At 42.7% G+C, this 23,669-nt stretch overlaps 1 protein-coding gene and 1 long non-coding RNA gene across 2 annotated transcripts in view; both read right to left on the reverse strand.

The window, feature by feature from the left end:
- Window positions 1–1,873: 1,873 nt before the first annotated feature.
- Window positions 1,874–22,199, reverse strand: LOC130457521 (uncharacterized). The gene is made up of 2 exons (XR_008916788.1): window positions 6,040–22,199; window positions 1,874–2,499 (listed from the first exon to the last, which is right to left on the reverse strand). It is a non-coding gene; the product is annotated as an uncharacterized LOC130457521 (long non-coding RNA).
- Window positions 22,200–23,165: 966 nt separating this feature from the next.
- RNF115 (ring finger protein 115) overlaps window positions 23,166–23,669 on the reverse strand; it is a 50,419-nt gene continuing 49,915 nt past the window's right edge. Inside the window, exon 9 of the mRNA XM_001363577.5 lies at window positions 23,166–23,577. Coding sequence (XP_001363614.1) covers window positions 23,446–23,577 — 132 coding nt within the window. The 3' untranslated portion in view covers window positions 23,166–23,445. The remainder of the gene's footprint in view (window positions 23,578–23,669) is intronic.

Consider the following 23,669-nt stretch of genomic DNA (forward strand, 5'->3'; position numbering starts at 1 on the left):
GGCTGTAGAATATAGAAAACTACTGCATAAGAATGAATGAATAAGGCGAGTCCAGAAAAACTTGGAAAGATTTATATGAACTGATGCAAAGTTGAAGTGAGCAGCACCAGAACAGTGTCTATAGTAACAAAAATAGTGTATGATGATCGACTGTGAAGGACTAAACTATCATCAGCAAAACAAGGTTCCAAGATAACCCCAAAGGTTATGATGAGTCCAAGGACTCATGAAAAAATGTTCAGTGGCCTGGAGACTTCTCAATCCACTAAAGCCACCTCGACGCCCAGTGGCTGTTATCAAAGTGTGATTATCTGGGGGCAGCTGGGTGCTGCCCCAGAGATGGGAGGTCCTGGGTTCAAATCTGGCCTCATCCACTTCCTAGTTGTGTGACCCTGGGCAAGTCACCTAACCCCCATTGCCTAGCCTTTATCACTGTTCTGCCTTGGAGCCAATACACAGTATTGATTCTAAGACAGAAGGTGTGGGTTAGAATCATACATCTGGAAGAGCCTTTGAAAATCTTTAGGCCCCAACACCTCCCTAACCAAGGCATGACCCTTGCCTCCAACAGTCTTGAAAAGAGATCATCCAACCTTTGCTCCCTGATCACACGTGACAAGGTACTTACATCGAGGGAACCTGCTTCATTTTTGGAAGTCAGCACTGGCTGAAGGGAGAGGGGAAGATGTGGAAGCAGAGGGCATAGCCTTGGACAAACCACAGTACGTTCTACCTTCTCCCATTAACCGCCAACATTTTATGCAAGTGATCAGGTTAAAATAAGTATCAAAGGCAGCCTTGGAGAGAAAAAGACAACACGCAATGCAGCCTAGAAAAGGGGGGCTGGGAGCCCCACTTTGCTTCAGTAACGGGGGAGGAGAGAGGAGAGGTCCGCTCTTTACTTTGAGGGCACAAGGCTCATTCACGCAAAGGTGCATTTCATTTTCTAGGCAATTAGTCAATATTCTTTAAGTTTTACTATTTGATAAGCGCTGTGCCAAGTGCTATTGAGAAAGACAAGACAGAAGCTGAAGAGCCCAAACAAGCCTATACAGGGTCAAGGATATCATTCAGAATCACATACAGAGTCTTGGGGCCTCCGAAACGCAGACTGTGAAGTCTTAGCATCCTAGAAGCCCCAAAGCACAGAATCGTAACCCTCTGGACAGGGAGGGAACCACAGAGCTCATCCAATACAATATGGAACAGTGATCAGAGCCTGAACATGGGGTCAGGAAGCTGAGGGTTCGAATCCCACTCCAGATACTTGCTGATAACTGTGTGACCCTGCGAAGTTAATCAATAAGCATTAATTCAGACACTGTGCTAAGTACTGAATACAAAGGCAAAAAAGATCCTTATCCTCTGGGACCTTAAATTCTAATGGGGAAGGCAATACATACCTAAGTAGGAACAGACAAGATAGAATCAGACTAGGAGGCCTGAGTATCAGCAATAAAATGAGACAGCTGGACTAGCTGTCCAAAGGTTTCTTATAGGGGGCAGCTGGGTGGCTCAGTGATTGAGAGCCAGGTCAAGAGATGGGAGGTCCTGGGTTCAAATCTGACCTCAGATACTTCTCAGCCGGGTGACCCTGGGTAAGTCACTTAACCCCCATCACCCAGCCCTTACCACTCTTCTGCCTTGGAGTCAATACACAGTACTGACTCTAAGACAGAAAGTAAGGGTTTATTTAAAAAAAAAAAAAAGCTCTTATAAACCCTAGTAGGTGCTCAGTAAGCTGGTTATCTAATAACTGATGATTGACAATAAGACAGTTAGTGTGCAAAGAAGAGAGAGATCGCCTTCCTGCTTTGTGCAGCCTTAGTGTTTTGTTGTTTGTTTGTTTTAATAAATCCACTTCAGGGTTTAATTTCATTTTAAACTTATTTATTTGTCCAATGAACAAGTATTTCTTTTTCCTCCCTCCCATCTCTCCTCCCCACAAAAAAAAATTTGTGGGGGAAAAAAAAATCTTATAGCAAATCTGCATTATAAACAAATCCCCAGGATGGCCAAGTAGAAATGTTGATGGTTCGTTGTGTTTCCTGAGTCCATCCTCTCTTGGTCAGGAAGTGGGCAGCGCGGTTCATCCTCCATTCACTGCACTGGTTGTTCGCAGTTCTTGTCTTTCCAAATTGCCTGTATCTGTTACGCTCATATCGGTTTTTCTCCTGGTTCTGCTCACTTCGCTATGCACCCCTTCATACGCATCTCCCTGGGTTTTTCTAAAACGGTCCCTTTCATCACGTCTCGTGGGACAGTCACATTCCGCTACTTACAGCATCGTCTGTCCAGCCAATCCCCAACTGGTAGGAGCCCCCTTCCCTTCCAAAAGAGCCGCTATGCATCTTTTCAGACACACAGATCTTTTCCTTTTTTTAAAACCTCTTTGGAGTATAAGATTAGTAGTGCCATCTTTACCCGGCTTCCGAAGCTAAACTTTCCCTTCGCGTTCTAGGCTGCACGGACCTCCTCAGCTCCAGAGAACAAGTTTTCCTGCAAGAAGGAGAAAAACTGAGTTTAAAGGGCACCTTGTCATTTAAGAAAGGGGAGGCCAAGGAGCTAATAATGTGTGGGTGTAAGAACCAGGCGAGCCCAGCTGAAAAAGGACGTGGGGGGGAGGGAAAAAGATGCTGTGACGGGACGCTACGCCTCCACAGCGCTTACCATCCGGCATGCCAAGCTGCTGGACAGTGGCACCTGCCGGTGCTGCGCACAGCCCTCTTTCAGGGTCACCATGGCTCCGTGACAATCCCAGGTGAGCCACAGGATGCCCAGGGCCTCCTCCCACCCCACGGCTTCTCCAGAGCCCCTCCACACAGCACGTGAGACTGATCTGGGCACACAAACCGCTGAACGGGATGGTAATGAGGGTCAACTCCAGAAACAGAGAGAGGGAGACCAGAACATAGAGGGGCTCTGCTGAGCCTGTTCCCACAAAGATATGCCCTCCCGCTAAAAGGATCATAGTGTGCAGCTTGGTGGCTCAGTGGATAAAGAGCCATGTCTGGAGATGGGAGCTCCTGGGTTCAAATCTGGCCTTAGACACTTCCTAGCTGTGTGGCCCTGGGCAAGTCATTCAATCCCATTTTGCTTAGCCCTTAGCACTCTTCTGCCTCGGAACCAATACTTGGTATCCATTTTTAAGGCATAAGGTACGGTTTTTAAAAAAAGGGCCATAGAATGTTAAAACTGTAGTGAACCATAAGAGCTCACTGAGTCCAATCTTCTCATGGCAAGACAAGCAAAATATTTTACCCAGTCACTTAAAAAGGAAGGAAATGAGGCAGGATTCAAACCCAGACCTTCTGACTGAATCTCACATTCTTCCTACCATCCCACAGATTCAGCAGTTCTTGTATTTTGTGCACCTTTTAGTCATTTTTGTCAGTGTAAAGATGTAGACTGCTATAGAAAAACATTTTGGAAAGCCTTCCTATTCCCTTGTCACATTTTCCTTAAGAATACCTTTGATCTTTTTGTAGACCCTCGTCATAAAGATTTTATCAGATGAGAAACTACGTGTCTGAGTTGGCAGTAACTGATATTTTTCAGTTGCCTTTGAGGAATACGAATATTGTTTATTATTTTTTCATCCTGTTGGGTCTTCTCTTCTTTGGCATATCTTGTAAAACCATCTCTCTATGCTCTCAAGACTGCTGATATTTCCTCAGAAGGTACGTGGTCTGGTCCAGACACTCATCCTTATTTAAATTCTAGTCTGACTTCCTTGTATAACATAACAGGAGCTGAGGGAGGCACTAAGTTCCAAATGGGCTGCATCCACTGTCATGGATGAGAGCAGATCGTTATAGAAACATTGATAAACATGTCACTTTTTGCATTCTTTTGTTGCTCTCCTCCCAACTGCATTAGAGGGAGGCCAAGGCCCAGTCAAATAAGTGATTTGCCCCTCGTCCTCCAGCTTGTGTTAGAGGCAGAATTTGAACCCTGGACTCTTCTGGTGCTTCCAGCACGGCACAAGGATACCTCCTGACGATGAGATGATCATCCACGATTTTACTGAAAGTTCCAAAAGCTTATTTTTGCCTCTATGGCTTTTCAATGATTTTGTGAACATGGTAGTGTTTCATGAGTTTGTTTTCCTTCTATTATTCTTGGCAGCCACCTCTCTCCATGTGACAGAGATCAAATGTTTGCTGATCAAGGCAATGTCTGACTCTTTTAATAGCAACTGTTTTACACTGGTTAAACTTTTGCAGGAACAGCGATCATCAAGGACAGAGGTTGCCTTTCCCTTCGTCACTTCAGCACAGCCGACATTCAAACCTTTAGGTTTACAAAGTATTTACATGTTCAATCACTTTGCAAACTAACTGATCAGCAAGCATCGATTCAGTGCTTATGGTATGCCAAGCACTCTGTTAGATGCCAAAAGTATCAAGGGGGGAAAATATCCCTGCTTCCAAAGAGCTCACATTCTAACAGGAGAAACAACACAGAGATGAATCCAAACTACAGAGAAGGCAGAAGGTAGCTTAAGGGAGGAAGGGCCTGGGAAGGAGGAGCCCCAGGAAAGGCCTCCAGGGGTAAAAATTGGGTTATATCTCTAATAATAAAAACACTCTATTTTATGAGGTTTATTGAGGATCATGAGAAATCAAAGAATAAAGGAGATACAAAATAAAAAACACGTGCCCGTGGCTGATTAGCCAGACATTCTGAGAGGCAGAAGTTAGCCAGGAAAGCGTGCCGGGTGTGAGGGACAACCAGCAGAAAGGACAGCCGTAGCCGATGGGGCATCCCGTGTGGGCCTCCAGGGCTAGACCGTGGGCATGGAAATGGGTAAGACACGGTGCGGTGAGGTGACCCGGGGCGGCGGGGGCCACTGGCGACGTGACGGGCACTTTACAACCGCGCTGTGCCCAGTCGCCCAACCAGCACATACCAAGTGCCAGAAGCAGAATCTAGCCCCGGCTCGCCCGTGAATCCAGAGCGGGTCTGCTATGCTGCTGCCGAAATTAACAGGAGTTGTGTCGGGTCACTTCTGAGAGCTCTCGAGGCCTCGTCCAACTCCAAGCCCAGCCCCCCCCCCCCCCCCCCCCCCCGGTACTGTGCTACCAAACCAAGCAGCGAGAGATGCGCCCTGGCCGCAGGCAGCTTCCCGAGGCACCTGCTAAACGAGTGACGGAGGGAAATGGGAATGATCTGTCCCGCGGGTTCTCCTTTGTCTGGGATGCATCGGCTGTCGTTTCAAGTGTTCATAATACCAACACGATAACGTCAGTCGCTTCGATGCTGCGCTGAGCTTGCTTCACCACATGAGCCCCAAGTAGGAGCTCACAAGCTGCCACGAAAGCCGCTGACTGGTTCAGGAAGCCGGAGCCAATCAGACTGAACAGATCTAAACTCAGTTTGTCTCCTCTCTCCCAACGATGAACGTAAGGAAAGGAGAAACCCACTCCTTCTAGGTGGTGGGCAGGTGCTTAATAAATGTGGATGCAACGTATTGGCAACATGCAAGAACTCCCTACTCTTTTTTTTTTTTAAACCCTCACCTTCCGTCTTAAAATCAATACTGTGTATCAGTTTCAAGGCAGAAGAGTGGTAAGGGCTAGGCAATGGGGGTCAAGTGACTTGCCCAGGGTCACACAGCTGGGAAGTGTCTGAGGCCACATCCATCCACTGAGCTACCCAGCTGCCCCCAGAACTCTCTACTCTTAAGAAATCATTTTAAAAATTAAAAAAAAATTGCATTGATTTAAAATATAAATATATATGTCATATCTATACATATAAAATATAAAATTAAAAATTGCAATGATTTTTTTTCAAAGCCTGGAAAAAAATCACCCAAAAGCACTCACTAAATATCTGTTTCGTGCATTGTGCTAGAGTAGAAGTCAGGCAGTTGTAGTTTAAAGTGGGCTTTAAAGGCAAGGTGTTCTCCTTGGCAGTGATCATGGAAAGGGAAGAGATAAACGCAGGCGAATAGACTCACTGACCTCTGGCATCCCCTTTAAACCTGAGTATTCTGGGTTTGAAGCAGAGAAGGGGAACAGCCCCAAGACAGACCTGGAAGACCAAGGAGACGCCTCCTCTAGCCACGGTGAAAGATCATTCCCGACGGAAAGAAGAAACCTGGAGAGCGAAGGGGATTCCCCGTGTGACCCTGGGGCTGGGTCTGTCTCCTGGGGAGACAGTTCTTCTGTCTATCTATCTACCTATCACTGCTGTCTCAGCAGTGTGCTGTCCGAAGGAGCTCCCTCCGCCTGGTCAGGCCTTCCCCTGGGAGGGAAGGGGTAGGATTTCAAGCTGTCCTTTTCTGAGGGGGGGCAGCAGGAAGGGATGATCTGCCAAAAATCCAGCAACCGTTTCTAATGCCCCCCCCAGAGGAGAGCAGAGAAACCCTAGGGACACGAGCAGCAGCAAAGGGTGGACGTGGGCTCGCCGGATGCTTGGTTTTAAACACTGCAGCCGGCCCCTAGAGCGGGCGAACAGGTGGATGGAAGGAGCAGGCCAATTTGTATGTCAGAACATTTGTACGAAAGGCCATCGGGAACCATCTGAGAAACAAAATCTCTCCCACTCGAACAGGCTTTTCTTGCTCCTTCCCCCAACAGATTAAACACGTCTCAGGCAACAGAAAAGGCGACACTCTTGGCTCCGTTTGCTTAATAGTTCAGAGAAGCTTTTCCTCAATCGACAAACATTTGCAGAGTTGCGGAACACGCAGTACCCAGCACTTGCCTCTTCCCTGATAAGATGTAGAAGGACCAGATTTCGAGTCCCGAGTTCAAATGTTGCCTCTGCCCCATGCCAACCCAAAGAACTCGGACCAGTCAATAAACCTCTGTGGGTCTTCATTTCCTGCCTATAAAACGAGGGGATCTCCCTATGCATTCTGCCTTACATCTTTTCTCTCTGGCCTTGCCCGAGCTGCCGCCCTGGTACTGGTCTCCCTACTTCAGCGTTCTCTCCTTCCTCCAATCCAGCCCTCACCACTCCCACATTTACCTCTCATACGTGGTTCTCCTGCCCCTGTTGCTTAAAACCCTCTCCGTGCTCCCCTTGTCTGCCAAAGAAACACGGGTTAACCTGCTGAACAAATAGGGATGTGTCTGTTTAAAGAATCAATGAACGAAAAGCACTCACTGCTGAGACACTGCAGCAAAGGGAGAGGGATACAAGTCACTAAGCCTCAGCTTTCTCCTCCGTTCAATGGGCATAATACCAACAGTCTTACCTCACAGGGTGGTTGTGTAGCCCAAATAAAATTCTACAAGCAAACAAGACAGTCCCTGCCTTTAAATAGACATACAGAGAAGAAGAGTTGGGGCAGCTGCTAGTATAGTGGATAGAGCTCCAGGCCTGGAGTCTGGAGGACCTGAGTTCAAATGCGCCCTCAGACACTTCCTCGTTGTGGGACCCTGGGCAAGTCACTTAACCTCAATTGCCTAGCCTTTGCTAGCTTCTGTCTTAAAAGGTGAGGGTGGTTTGGGATTTTTTTAAGCCTATAGAAGTGGCTAAGGAAGTTTTTTAGAAAGGGGAATTTTAAAAAATGGTGATTAGAATAAACAGGGATTAGAATAATCGAGTAAACAATTGGCACCCCCTTACCAAGGATAGTAGTGTGTTTTCATAATTATTTTCTGAGCTAGGGTTGGAGAGGAAGGGATCAGGGAAGCATGAACGGGGCCTGGGAAGTGGAATGGTGGGCTCACAAAATGAGGTGACTCACCCATCAGAGCCTAGGATAAAGGGTTGGGATGTTCAATTCCAGGTGGCAGTGGAGGACTACTTAGACCCAGAATACTAACCTGAATCCTAGAAATATCTATTTTTTTCATAAGCAATAGATCTCTGTACTGGACCTTCTTTCTTATTTCCCCACCAATCTTCCTTACCACTTTCCCCCTCCAATCCTCATACCAATTCTGGCCACTTAACCACAGAATGACAACAGAGTCCAAATCTTGATGATCTTAGGAGCCTAGGAAGATGGCGCCCATGTTGCCTGAACTCATCGTGTCAGATTAGAAGACCTTAAAAACAAGGCTGTCTGCAAAGAAGCCAGAGCTCAGACACCTTCCTTGGTGCCTACCACTACCCAGAACCCCAAGACTTTCTCCTGTTTCCTCCACTCCTATTTCCACCCAAGGGCTAAAGATAATGAGTTTATGAAGTTGGGAATCATCGATTTGATTCTTCACGTGAACATTTTGTTTCCCAGTACATGAGAGAAGAAATCAAAATACCTGGAAATAAGCACAAGTCATTACTTTCCATTATTCTCCTGTGTTCCCTGCACTGTTCCCCTGCCCCAAAAATATGAAAATGCCTACACTTCGGTAAAAGATTACGTATAAGGAGAGACTGAATGGATCGAAGTTTTTACTCTGCTGGGCTAAATGCTGGGGGTACCCACAGAAGAGCAGAGCCTGTCCCTGCTCAAGGAGCTCACATTCACACGGGGAGATCACACACCTGGGTGCAGCTACGCGACAGATGGGAAGGTGCCATGGTTCTCCGGGGGGCAGAAACCAAGCAAAGGGTTATGAATCACTTTTAATATCATTTCCATTGAACCACCTGACAGGGCCAAGGGCTTCTGGTGTAGAGAACTTCTTTTCTGGGTCTTTAGTGGTCTTCAGTGGCCGAGAGGTGCCGGGGTTTTGGCTTCAGGAGCAGTTCCTACCAGGCTGCATCTCCATAAGGGTTGTTCCTCCAAGGAAGGCTGTGGGGGCCAGTTTGGAAGCAGGATTGGTACTTGGGGGCACTACTATACTGAGTTCAGGGTCCTGGGCTGTTGTAAGGACAGGTGGGAGTTAAAAGTTGTATAAGCAGAAAATTTCCACTTATACAAAGTTCAGCAAAACTGAAAGCATGACCCGCTTTTGAAAGTACACATAGATTTAGGTAAGTCTAGTTAAATCAATTTCCATGTGTACCAGGGGATGATGGTCTGGAAAAAAGAAAGGAATCTTGAGAGACCATCTAATCCCCTTGCCCCATCCCTCATTTTATAGAAGAGGAAACTGAGGCTCAGAGAGTCACTTTCCCAAAGCATCGGAGCACAATTTGTCTTCCTTCAATTCACTGCTTCTGACACTTCATTTTTCACAAGTCTTCCTTCCTGACCACATTTTTAGTTCTCCTTAAGAGAGGCAGCACAGCATAGTGGAGAGTCGGGAAGATTTGGATTTGAATTCTCTCCATAAAATTTACTTGACAAGTCATTAAGCCTTAGCTTTCTCCTCTGTTAAATGGGGAAAATCCCAATAGTCTTACCTCACAAAGTGGTTGTGTAGCACAGATAAGATTATTCAAACAAAACACTTTACAAAGTCCTCTAAGAGTTTCACATCAATGAAGGCAAGGACCTTGTCTTATTTAATTATTGCATTTTCCCCAAACCCTACTAGGAGACAGTAAGCATTAAAAAAAATTTAAAACCCATAACCTTCTGTTTTAGAAACAATAAAAGTATGAGTTCCAGAGCAGAGAGGAGTAGTAAGGGTTAGGTAACTGGAGTTAAGTGACTTGCCCAGGGTCATGCAAGTCTCTGAAATCCAATTTGAAGCCAGCGCACCACAAAAATAAGCATTTCACAAAATTTAATTCGCTGCTTTCCTTACCCATTCACCTATTTTCTATAACTTTCCATAAATAATTAAGTATTGTTTTTTTCCATATGCATCCTTAACCCACCCTTTGTATAGCAAAATTTTATAGCAGGATTTTTGCTGGTGTTTGAAGTCACTGATTAGTGAGTGCACTAATCCAAAGCTCTGTTGTTCTTCCCACAGGTTTGTAAGAGTTATGGGAAGGGCTCCAAAAAGAGGTATATCAAACTCCCTGAAAGAAAAATTCCACTAAAATTTAAGCTTATCTTTTTCCTCCTATATTTGACATCACAAATTCCACTAAAAGCAGAGGATGCTTTGAGATGGGGGAGTGATAGAGCCAGAGACCGGGAGTCTTCTCCCAGCTCTTCCAATGGATAGCTCCATAACTTTGGAAAAATCATTTCCCCTTCTAAGCCAGTTTCCTCACTAATAAAATGATGAGAACCCTGAAGTCCAAGTTTAAGCAGCTTCTAGAAGAAAATTAGAGACCATGGAAGTTCAATTGCCGGTCTGCCTGACTTTATTTCATTTAAATAAAAAGATCAGCTTTTAAAAAGGAAAGACCATTGTCTGGTTCAGTAAGAAATAATGTATTGAGCTCTGTACTGGCCTTATTGAGGGGGAAAAATAAGACTAGGAAAATCTCTGGGCTTAGCAAACATAGATGCTAGTGGAGAATATAGACGAGAATGTAAACGTAGCCCATGCACAGTACCAGAGGAGGTGTGACAGGCTCTTGGGATTTAGACAAAGGAGTGTTACATCTGGGGGGGCAGAGGCAGATTCCAATTAAGAAGATTCCAACGAGCTAATGATTAGTTCTCAGGGGTTCAACGTGGCTTCAGCCGGCAGAGAGCCAAAAGAATGTTCCAGGTGTAAAGAAAAGAGGGAGCAAAGGCACGAAGGTGGGAACAAAGAAAGGTTGAGAGCAGTCTCATCTGACCAGAGTAGTGTGTATGGGAATTAGAGCAGCAAGATGGGGCCAGACTGGGGAGGGCTCTTATGGACTGAATCGGGCAGACAACTGATTGTCCTTAAATACACTCGGGTAGGGAAATGAGCTGAGGAGAGCTTGAGGATAGGGGAGTCCTCAAAACGAACCTGGCAGTACTGCGTAAAATGGATTGGGTGCAAGAAGTTAGGCATAGAGCCATATACTCTAGACACAAGATATGGAGGCCTGGACTAAGGAATGATGGAGGGGAGAGAAGAAGGGATGGGAAAACACATTCTGAAGAAAGAACGGATCTCTAAGATCAGACAACGGACAGAAGAGAAGTGGAAGCTGACAGGCGGGATTAGGGGTACCACTAACAGAAAAAGGAAAGTCAAGATAAGCTGGTTTCCAGTAAAATATACAAGTTGATCTGGTGAGAGTGAGATCTGATTTTTAGCACATTTTTTTTCCCTTCCCTTAAAAACAGCCACTAAGAGCAGCTAAGTGGCTCAGTGGATAGAGCCAAGTGTAAAGGCAAGAGGTCATGGATTCAAATCAGACCTCAAATACTTCCTAGCTGTGTGTGATCCTAGGTAAGTCACTTGACTCAAATTGCCTAGCCCTTTCCACTCTTCTGCCTTGGAATCAATACTTAATATTGATTCTAATACAGAAGGTATGAGCTTTAAGAAATAAAAATAAAACAAAGCCTCTAACACCAGTTTTTTTTAATGAATTTTATTTAACATGGGAAAGGGAAGGTAGAAGAAGAAAGCCATTTTCTAGGGTAGAGAAAGGAGAGCCATGCTGACGTGATAAATGGCACCATGTCCTTCCCATCTATCTCTGCCACTCTAGTGGCTCTCACTTTCCTGATTAGTCTTGACCTCAAAGTAAATCCACTTCAGTGATTCACTATCATTCATTTTCCCTCCTCTGCTTGACAAATCCTAATCATCAACTAAATAATAACGGTGGCCATGTGAATTCTGCTACGTGGCTACTAAATAAGACTAGGGAAAATAGCAAAACATCTAAGGTTCATTACCCCTAAGCTATTTTGACACCGATTCCCCATCTCATTCTCCTGAGGGAAATGGAAGCCCAAAGAAGCTCCACTATTTGCCAAGGATAATATAACTATTCTATGTCTAAGGAAGGATTCAAACCCAAGTCTTCCCGTTTCCAAGTCTGACACTATTTCTGGCAAACACATCCTTCCTGATCTCTTTGCAGCAGGACAACGATGACTTCTCTTCCCAGATACTCTTTTCCTCCTGAGATGTTCGTGACACTTTCTCCTGGTTCCCCCTCTGTCCGACTGTTCCTCAGTTCTTTACTTTTTCATCACCTATGGCACACGACTATGGGTGCACCCCAATGCCCTAACCCTTCTCTTTTTTTCTCCACATTCTTACTTGGGGAATCTCATTTCCCATGGGTTCAATTGGCTCCTCCACAGGGATTACTTCTAAATCTGTGTCCATCCCTAACGTCCCTCCTAAATTGCACTCCTGCATCAAGAATTCCTTCTTGACAACTTTGAATTGAAATGTCTCATAAGCATCTCAAACTCAACCAGTCCAAAACAGAACTTTCCTCTCCCCAAACCCAGCTGCTTTCTAAATGTCACCAAGGGAATCCAGTCATCTGGATTATTTCCTGATATTCTCCTTCACAATACTGTTCCAGCATGTTATCTTCTGGTTCCCCCATAACCTCTAAGATCAAGTATAAATTCCTGCTTGGCATTCAAAGCCCTTCTCAACCTGGTTCCTTCCTATCTTTCTTGTCTTTTGATCTATTATTCCCTTCGACAATCCCTGCCATCTAATCATAATGGCCAACTTGTTCTACACACACTCTGCTCCTTCTCTGTGCCTTCACAAAGGCTGCCCCAGGGCCAGCAATGCAATCATTCCCTCACCTCCACCTCCCAGATCCCCGATTTCCTGGAAGATTCAGCTCAGGTACTGCGTTCTAAGTGAAGCCTTTTCTAGTCCCTCTAGTAGCAAGCTTACTCATTTCCCGAACTATCTTGGATCCATTTTGTATAATTACATACATATTTATTTTTACATGTTATATTTTATACATGTATATACACACACATACACACACTCTCTCTTATGTGTCTGTGTGTCTGTGTCTGTCTCGGTATTCCCAGTGCCTAGTACGGTGCCTGGAACACTGCAGGAATATAAATGCTCATTGATGAATGGCTTTGAAATGTCGGATTCTGACCCACCTCCTTCGCTCCAGACGTGCATTTCCAATGGCCCACTCTAGAGCTCCATTTAGATAAAGTCGCTGGTCCCTTAAACCCAAGGTATGTTCCTCCTTCTGGTGTCCCCCCATTCCACCGTCCCGCTGCCTCCTGCCTCCACTCCCTCCCTTCTGGTCCTACTGTGGCCGCTACTCGAGTCCCAGCCTTTGACTGCGAGCCTGGATGCCACAATGACCTTCTCCCCGATCTTCCTCTCTACCAGCCTTCGCCCTTGTGCAGGACCAAGCTGTCGTGAGGGGAACGAGGAGGAGAGGACAGCGATTCCCCTCCTATCACGCGAGTGAGATGTGAGAGCTTTAGACAAAGGCAGGCAGCCTGTCCCACACTTTTAGACCTCCTATAGCATCCTGCTAGGCACAGTCCATGCGCTGCTCAAACACTTGTTCATTGACAAGCAATGATAAAATCTTCATTGATTACTGAGCTTTATGCTTCCATTAGAAAATTCAGAGACAGGACTCGGCAATGAAAAGATTTTAGGTGAGTACCAGCCTGAATGCATATCTTTAGGCAGAAATGTGCCAACCTGCAGTGGTCAGATGAGTTCTACTCAATACTAAAGAGCCATTTAGGGCAGTGATGGCAAACCTTTTAGAGACACGTGCCCAAACTGCAACCCTCCTATCACATGCAAGCCCCCCACCTGACCCCAGACAGAGGAGAGAAGAAGAACTTCCATTGGGCTGCTGGGCAGAGGGGTGGGTCATGGGAGAAATGTCCTCAGGCATGGGGGAGGGGGAAGGAGATCAGTCCCCTCCAGCCCCCATGCCATAGGTTCACCAACACAGGTTTAGAGGCATTAAAACCAGCAAAACCCTTATCTCCAAAGAATTAGGTAGAATAAACAGCCCTGGAATAAAACATGGCATAAGGATGCAAACGATTATTATACCACAAGTTGCAATGAACATGAAGAATAAAAAAAAGAAAGTAAAAAAGACTGACAAGATGTGATACAGAATGAAGATGTATAAAGAATATACAAATGAACAACTATAAATGAAGACAACCTTAAAGGTCAACAAAACTCAGGTTAAATAGACTAAATGGCTCAGTACCAACTTGTTAAAACTAAATGGCTTCCCTTCTTTTGACAAAATGCTAACTGCAAAAGGATTGCATGTCTTACTATGTCAAAATTAGTATCAACTATGGAAATGTTTTGCATGATAATACATATATAACCCAGATTGAATTGCTCATAAACTCCGGGGGGGAGGTGGGGGAGGAAAAAGGGAGGGAGACAGCATGAATCCTATAACTTTGGAAAACGTATATAGAAATTTATTATTAAAATAAAGATTATCATTATTTTTTAAAACCATTACCTTCTATCTTAGTAATAATTCTAAGACAGGAGAGCAGGGGCTAGACAAATGGAATTAAGAGACTTGCCCAGGGTTACACAGCTAAGAAATGTCCAAATTTGAACCCAGGTCCTCTTGATCCTAGGTCTGGTCCATTATGCCATCTACGTGGCCCCAAAATTATTTAAAAAACACAAACAAAACTTGCTGTAAAACTGTCAGTGGTTAAATGTCTTATACTGAGTTTAGTAATTATCTGTATTTCAAGTTAAATGTGACAATATTTATATCACTAATAATTTAGCTCTAAAAGTAATTGTAAAAAAATTTAATTATAAATTGCCTTAAGTGGCTTTAAAATAGGTAGATTTAACCACTGGAATCTTAACATTTAGATTGCAATATCCACAACTCAGAAAATAAGAAATGTTGAAATCCTATCAACCAGCACCCAATTCCACCCTAGCAATTGAACTCTCCTATATTTGTCTTCTCTCCAATTAGAATGTAAATGGAAGAACAGGGAGGACTAATTTATCACTTTACTATCTGTATCCCCAATACCTTGAATATTACCTATCACAAAGCAAGCATTTTAGAGTAAGAGTGAGATTTAGGACAGAGACGTAACAAAAGTTTGCAACATATGACACCCCTGTTTAGATCACTTCTAAAGACTTCTACTCACCTTGATAAGTCAGAGAATTTTACACTTTTCAACAAAGAAAATCTCTTGAATCTCACAGCTTTACTTTTTAGCCAATCTACCTTAGATCTCCTTCCCAGCAACTGACCTGCCGGGATACAAGTTAAGAAGGATTGGTGTGGATAGGTGAATTTGCTGCTCCAAACAGAATCATCTCTGAAAGTCCTTGTTTTTAGCATCTTTATGATCCTCCCCGCCACACACATAAAAATTTTCCTCCTATGAAATCAGGTCCCTGATTTCCTTCAAGACTCAGTTCAGGTGCAACCTTCTACCTGAAACTTTTTTCTCAAGCAAATGCTCCCAACATCGTGACTTAGATGGAAATATTTAAATTCCCTTGGACAAATGATTTCATTTTTCTATATATCCATTTCCTCACCTGAAAAATGAGAGGCTGACCTATAGGATCTCTCAAGTTCCAACTCTAAAATTCTACCATGCAACAATTCAAAAGCTCAGAATTCAATATTCACTATCTACAGCCATTCAGGCCTTCCATAGGCTTCCATATCATGTGGAACTATCAACAACCACCTAAAATACAGATGTATCATGCTTGAGAAGTCAGTCAATAAGCATTTCTTTAGCACCTACTACATGCCAAGCTCTATGCTATGTGCTGGGGATACAAAATGAAGCAAAAAAAAATTTTCTTTTTCAAAGAGTTCATAATACACCGGGATACGCAAGAAATAAATATGTACAACTTTATAAAGGACAGACAGGAAGAAACTGAAAAAGGGAGAGTGCTAAGATGAGGAAGATTTCCTATTGAAGGTGGGATCTGAAGGAAACTAGAGAAACCAGGAGGCAGAGATGAGGAGGGAGAAAAGCACGAACAGTCAGAGAAATTGCTAGGAGGTGAGAGATGGGAGTGTTCTGTTCAGGGCACAGCAAAGAGCAAGGAAGAGTACACAGCAGGGAAGGAGATGTAAGACTAGAAAGAGGGTGGGGGTGGGAGTGGGGGTGGAGGTGGTAAATTGTGAAGGACTCTGCCGGAAGATTTGATCCCAAAAGTGGTAGGATATCACTGGAATTTATTGAAAGGAAGTGGGGAGACAGAAGTTACATGGCTGGAAGCACTAAATAAAAGACCAGATCTACCATTAAGATCATTGAGAATAGGGGAGAAGAGATGATTTGTTACTTTACCAAAGATTTACAGTAAGATTCTTTGATGGATTAAAAACAAAATGAATAAAAGCTTATTGAATATAATAAATTTGGAAAATGTAGGTTCAAATCCTGTCCTTGCTTCTTGATGGTAGCGATGGTCTACATTAGATAGGTCTATGTAGTCTGATCAGGCATGGTTGCACACACTGTACCTGTACCCCAACATAGTGTGTACGAAGGACAACCAATCAACCAAACTGGGAAGAGTCACAACCTTCCTCATCTGTAAAATGGTCTCATCTCTAAAATGAAGAGGTTGGACTAGGTCCTGTCTCAATATCCTATAATGTTTCAGGCTAACCAGATGTGGTCAGCTAACCCTCCTTAAGAGCTCTGGTCCTTCCCCTACCTAGCCTGCAATCAACGATGGCTTCTTAAGTGACTCCTCCTCCTCAATGACCAAATCTATTCACCCTCCTCCCTTAATCTAGCCTCTTACAACTAAGATATATCTTCAGGTTTACCTATGATAGGTTCATTCGACCAGCTTACTCTATGTACAAGCTTTGTGCTGGCTACTGGAGATGCAGACACAAAAACGGAAAGAATCCCTGTCCTCAAGGAGCTTATGGTCTACTAAAAAGCCAGTGGTGCCTTCATCAGAAATAAGGTTGGAAGAAGGGCAGATTTAACAGAAAAGAAAATGAACTGTGTTTGGGACATGCTGAGCTTCCAGAAGCATACAAGACATTAAAGGAAGAGATGTCCAAGAGGCAGCTAGAAAGTTCAGGAAACTAAACTGGGGAAATCATTTGTATAGAGATAAAATAAAATGTGAAATGTTGTGAATCTTGAAATTTCTCAGACTTGTGAATGTTAAAAAATTCCCCATTAGGGAATTCTCCATTGGGACAATTCCCTATTGGGAACATTCCCCATTTGGACAGTGAGAACTCTACTTAGATCAAAAATGGGAAGACCTCTACTCCACCTGTACTTAAGACTGCTTTAGGGGAGAGAACTCCTTGCTGAACAATGAAAAATACTTAAACCCATACTTAAGCCATGCCTATTTTTAGAATTAATACAAAGGGGTGCTAAGTACCTATAAAGGTCAGGCAACTTGTGAACTTACAAGGAGCAAAGAAGAAAAAACTTACTCAGAGATTCTAGCCTACTCAGGTGTGGATTACTAAAAGGATTAGTCTACTCAGGTGTGAATTCAGAATGGGCTGTCCTTTGGAAAATGTCTACTATGATTGGTAGATGGAAGAACTTAGGGAAGGTGACATAGGAGAAAACCCCCTATATAAAAAAAGGACAGGCTGTTGAAAGAGATGAGTCTCTTGAGAGAAAGCCTCTAAGGAGATTGTTGAGAGAAGGACAATCTCTAAGGAGGTCTCTCAAGGGAGGCTGACTCTGGCTGGAACTCCCTCTGGGGAGACTCTATCCCCCTGAATCCTCGCTTGAACAGATCTTATGGTGAGTGATTAAGGACTGACTGATCTTTTCTTTTAGGGCTTAAGCCTGGGTTGGCCAGAGCTGCCTGGGTCGGCCTATTCTTTTCTCATTTATTTCCTTTTTCTCTCTCTCTCTTTCTTTGATTCCTCATTGTATTATTAATTAAATTCTCTATAAAACCCAGTTGACTTGGGTATATTTATAATTGGGAATATTTCCCTGGCGACCACCTTATATATTGATTTAAAAACAAGACACTGTAGTGAAAACATATTTCCTGCGGTCACAAATTTACTCACTCACTCTTATATCTACTATAATTTAAGTCTTCAACTATTTTTACTCACTACAGTTTATAGCCTTCAACCATTTTAACTATTACAGTTTATGGCTCCCACTATTTTAACTGCCACAATGTCCATGACAGTGAGACAGAAATGTCAAGAGAAGAGTCCACTGAAGGAAAATTCATGTTTAGGAGATTAGAAATGAATGATAAAAGCAGGAAAGAACTAACAAAGAATAGTCAGGAAAACTTTGTTGGGACAGTGGATAGAGCACTGGGCTTGGAATCAGGAAGATTCACATTCATAAGTTAGTTCAAAGCCAGTCTCAGAGACACTTACTGGCAGTGTGACCTCAGGCAAGTGTAATCCTGTTTGCCTCAGTTTCCTCATCTGTAAAATGAACTAGAAAAAGAAATAGCAAACTACTCCAGTGTCTTTGCCAAGAAAACCCCAAATGTGGTCGCTAAGAATGGTCAGACAAACTGGGTGAACTCTACCACAGAAACCAAGGGAAGAAAGAGCAACCAGGACAAGGGGTGGTTGACCATAACAAAAGCTTCATAAAGGTCAAACAGAATGAAGTCTTAGGAAAGGCCAACAGATTTAACAGTTAAAAGATAATTAGAAAAATAAGAGTAATGGCTATTACCCCAACAGATAAGTGGTTAAAAGATATGAAGAATGTTTAAAATCATTAATAAGAGAAAGGTAAATTTTAAGGTTTTATCTCACACCCTGAAAATTGGCAAAATGACCCCAAATAGCAACACTCAACATTAGAGGGATTATAGAATAAAAAACACACTAATACGTTGTTGGCAGAGCTTTAAGATGGTCTGGTCTGGCCATTTTAGAAAACAACTTGGAATTGTGCAAAAAAAGTGACTAAATGCCCATACCTTTTAACTCCATAACTGGGCTGGTACTCTCTGGGGAAGTCACTGACAAGAAAAAAGTTCCCACAGACATCAAAATATTTATAGCAGCATTTTTTTTTTACAAAATAGATGTCTATCAACTGGGAAATAGCTAAATAAATTGTGGCACATGAATGTAATGGAATATTACTATGCAATAAAAAATGATGTGTGATGAATACAAATGTAAATGCTATATGTAAGATAGAGTAAAGTGAGCAGAGCAAAAAAAAAATCACACACACACACACACACACACACACACACACACACACACACACACACACACGATTACCCAAACCAAAGTAAACAGAAAGAATTATACCCAAAAAAAACCGAAAAGCAAGTGCAGCAAAATTACAAAGATTAAGCAAGGCACAAATGAAGAGATGACAAGACAATCCCAACCCACCCCCTTTCTGGAAGTTGGTGCTATACACTACAGATTTTTGTACTTTTTCAATGAATTGATTAATTGTGCTTTTTTTGGCCTCTAAAAAAAGCCAAAAAACCCAAACTATTTGGTCTATAGGATGGTTGTTTAGGAGCAGGTAAAAGAGGAATACTTGGGGAAACTATGATGTAAGAAATGGGCTATAAATAATAATAGCAATGATAAGAATCATAGCAGCTAGTATTTATATAGCACCTACTATGTGCCACTTTCCAAATATTGTGTCATTTGATTTTCACAGCAACCCTGGGAGGTAGGTATTATTATCACCCCCAATTTCCAGTTGAGGAAACGAAGGCAAACAGAGGTTAAATGATTTGCCCAGGATCACACAGCTAGTATCTGAGGTCACATTTGCAATCAGGTTTCCCTGACTCCAGATTAGTAGTCTATCTACTATATCACCTAGCTGTCTCAATAAATTTCTATTTCTTAATGACAGAATCAGAAAATTTTAGGTTAGGAAGAAAATCTTCGAGGCAATCTAGTTCAATTCCCTCATTAAATTTAGAAGAAAAAAAAAACTGAAGCCAGAAAAGTTAAATGACTTGCCCAGTTATTCAAAGTCAGAATTTTCTAAGGGAGAAAAAGAATATCAGAATTAATTTGCAAGGGAGGCCCCAAAGCAAATAAACAGTTCATTCCCAGATCAGAGACTTAGATCTTATATTTGAATCTAACTGATCATGAAACAGATCCACTTTCAAATGTTAAGTTCTTTTTCCTCAGTTTTTGAGCCCTTCCTTCCTGGTGATGAAGAAACTTTGAGCAAATTCTATTAGTTCTTTCCTCTGGCATCCTTAAAAGAAAATATTCCCCCTTGCCACAGATTAAAAACAAGGGCTGTCTATAATAGAGAATTAATTCACAGTCAGTTAGAAGTCCCAAGTTGTCAACATGGAAATGATGATTTTTATTACAAATGTACTGAGACCAAACTGATGTGACTCTAAAGTGCATTTCTAAACTGCCCAGCTTCTCCCAGTGCCTCTGCTCAGCTTCATCCCTATATCTACCAATATTCTTCCAATATTTAAAAAAATAGTTTAAAGGGTGCAAAAACAGATACAAATTGAGATTTCATCCTATTGTATAATTTAAAAAGTGAGCCTTTTTGAGAGAAAGGGGAAAAGAAATCAGCATGTACCCTCTCCCAGCCATTTTACTGCTAACTCCAATCATCCCAATCATTCCATTCAACAGTTTTAAAGCAAAGATAACAAGCTAGAGCAGCCATTTGACCAGCGGTCATTTCTATGTCTACTCTGTTTTCAGGCAAGTACATAAAGTTGGGAATTATACCTGCTTTGCTAATGTAAAAGTGATAGTGGAGGCTGGGGTTTGGGTTTAATATATGACACAGGAACAGAAATGTCGATCTGGGTCCCTTCAGAATTCTCAATCCTCTGAGTTACCTGCTCAGAGCACATATATTTCATACTTCTTGTGGCTTTTTAGTTATTTATTCAGTCTTTGAGGAAAAGCCAGTCCTACACGTCACTTATTTCTCTTGCTCCTCACTTAACTTGGGAACTTGAATGATGTTTGACTTGCCTGGCATGTGCTAAAATGATATGGGTGAGTGAAAATAAGTGAAAAAATAATAACAATTACTTCCAGTATCAAGGAAAATCAGACTACTTCAACTAGAGTCACCACCACACTAGGGGCCCAAATGTCACCACACATATGTATTCATCCCAAAGCCAATTACTGCCTTAAAGAGTGCTGCTAGACAAGTAGAGGAGCTGCTCTTTTGCCTACCAATCAAAGCACATCTCATTCTAGGAAGTCTTCTTTGACTAAGTTTTAAAGAGAATAGATTCCTACTCTCTTACCTCAAACTTTGAAAGACTTAATGATGGTTTGAGAAAGAGAGAGGGGGAAAAAAATTCACATGTAAGGCATCAATCTATATTTATCTATTCATTCCCAGAAAGCAAGGCCTGTGTTCTATCCAGAACTAAATAAATAACGGTCACTCAGAGCAGATACTGATGGTCATCCTGCTGATTAGAGACTGAAGTCACATTTCTAAGACTTAGGCCAACATCCTCTTGACCTTAGGGAAGGAATTGCAAGCAGGATCAATATTCCTGACTCCCACATACCCTTATTCTCTAGAATGAGAAAAAAGCACACACTCTGGTGAGTTACTAACAGTGAAGATATTCTTTCCCAGAGAAAGGAAGATACCTCAATTTCTTGGGGTCCACAGCATGGATCAAAAGATTCAAGTTAAAGAGCAAAGATGCTGTTTTATAGATCCTCATTGCCCAGTATCTGCTCATAGAACACACTATTCATTCCTTAATTGCAGATCTGATGCATCTATTTCTCAGAAACATAGTTGATGGCACAGCTAAAGCCAGAGGAAGGGCTCTAAGAAATAGTTACATTTTCTTCATGCCCTAAATCCCCGAGAGGTGAAAATGGAGATTTAACATAGCCTTGCCTACTGCTATTAGTGATATTTGCCATGAAGGTATCCATATCTTTTGCAAAATCACTTCTATCTTTTCTGTGTCTCCAGATAACTTTGGTACAAATGCTCCTTGCCCTATTTTATCCAAAGATTTGAAAAAAATCATCTGCCTAGGAAGATATGCCAGACCAGAAATTTTGTCAGCCAGTATGAAAACAGCAATGGGCCCCTAATTTTTAGAGAATGCAGTCCTAGTGAACTCTAGCACTGCCAACAATACCCCAACCTCCTGCCACAAAATCCCAACAGATCAAAACCCACACATGGGCACCAAGCTGTGCAGATGTTATGCCAAAAGGCTCTCAAGGAACTGCCTTCCTTCCCTTCTTGGCCTCAGCTGAATTACACCCTGCTAGTCCTTTCATCAATAGCCTCTGATCCAGCTGTTCTCTCACCTGTTCAGCAATAGCTCCATGCCAAAAAGACATCCTAAAACAGAGCTATAGTCCATAATGTTCACTGAAAAAGGAAAGGAAAAAAAGAAAAAGGAAAGTGGAGGGAGACCATTACCAGCCAAGAAATGACTACAGATTCTCCTCCTAACTATTTGTATTTTCAAATGACTCCCAGGTTTGCCTTTAGTGGCTCCACCACTAAATTCAAACCATGGCACACCTGTGACTTCCATAAATAGGACTGATATCATCAGCTTCCCACCCCTCCCAACATACCCCCCCCCCACCTTATGACCCAGCATAGCCCTATGGGCCATCACCCTATCCCCACTATTCCCATTTGACATTTTGAAGCTCCAACAACATTCTTGACCGTCTTCATTTATTCAACTTTAGAAAATGAATGATCCGCAGAGCTGTGTACATGTGTATAGGGATGCTCTTAGGTTAACAGAGTAAGACCCTTAAAGTCAAATACCTCCTTAAGTCAAGTACTCTTGGGCCTGGCCACAAATGGCATGACTCCAACAGCAGCAAGATCCAAGCAAGACAGGAAAAGTTTACAAGTGAAATGTGTTTTTAAAAAAAGTTTAAAAAGAGACAACAACAACAACAAAAAATCTAAATTCCTGAAAACCAATGAATTATCAAGTATCAATGAACTAGACACTCAAGCAGTTCACGAAACATCCCATTCATTTCTGGAAGAGATGTCTTGAGGAGGTTCCCAGGACAACAGGCAGAAAACCAAGACCATTACAGACCCTGAACCCAAGCGTCCCAGTCCTCTGTCCCTTTAGCTTTCATACTGCCTTAACCTTTCCCAACAAGGGAACATGGTCAGGGCTCCAGTTAAGAATATACCGTATTGTCTTCTTACAGAGAACTGGCTCCTCTGAAAGTATTTTAAAAAGAAAAATGAGCAAAACCAGGGAGACAGACTAATAAGTGACTTTCTCTTTTCCACTTTAACTGTCCATCAGTTTGCTCTGGAGGCTCAAGGCAAAGCTCTGGCTTTATTTCACCTGACTTCAAGGCTAATCCAGCCAGGAGGAGCCACTTTCATCCAGTTAAGACCAATACTTTATGCCAAAAGGACCACAGGGTGTTGGTTCCACTGCATTCACTTTAAAATACACTGAAAGGGAAGATGGAGGCTGGAGGAGAAAGCGACATCCTCCAATACAAGGCAGCATGACAGATAGCAGAACCCTAACTAGACCTTTAAGGAATTTATTTCATTCTGAAAGAGACACATAATTAAGTTTCACAAGTATAAAATCAAGTCATCACTCTGAATTCAGGAATAAGAGGCATTCGGATGTAGATACAATTCCATCTGTAAATGCTAACTTTAAATTTGGAGAGGGACAGCACTCGTTGCATTAATATTATGGGTCGGGATTCTGGTGAAGTTCCTATAGCCACATACTATTTTTTATACAATGTACATTTGTAGTAAGACTACCACGGCCCCAGCTCAATGGGTCTTGAGCTTCAGAAAGTCCATGGGTCATGAAGTTGGCTGTCACTGCTATAGCCGCTGCTCGAAGAAGCCTCGCTGTTTGGTGTTTGCCGAGTGGAGTCCTCACCATTTAAGCTCTTTCTGCAAACAGGACACGTGTCATGCTGAAACACAGACACCAGAGGAAATCAACAGAAAGATTTGGAGGAAAAAAGGGGCAGGGGGGGGAGGGGGGGCTAGAAAAAAGTCAAAATGT

This window comes from Monodelphis domestica, chromosome 2 (assembly GCF_027887165.1).
Source record: "Monodelphis domestica isolate mMonDom1 chromosome 2, mMonDom1.pri, whole genome shotgun sequence".
In the NCBI taxonomy this organism is placed as follows: Eukaryota; Metazoa; Chordata; class Mammalia; order Didelphimorphia; family Didelphidae; genus Monodelphis; species Monodelphis domestica.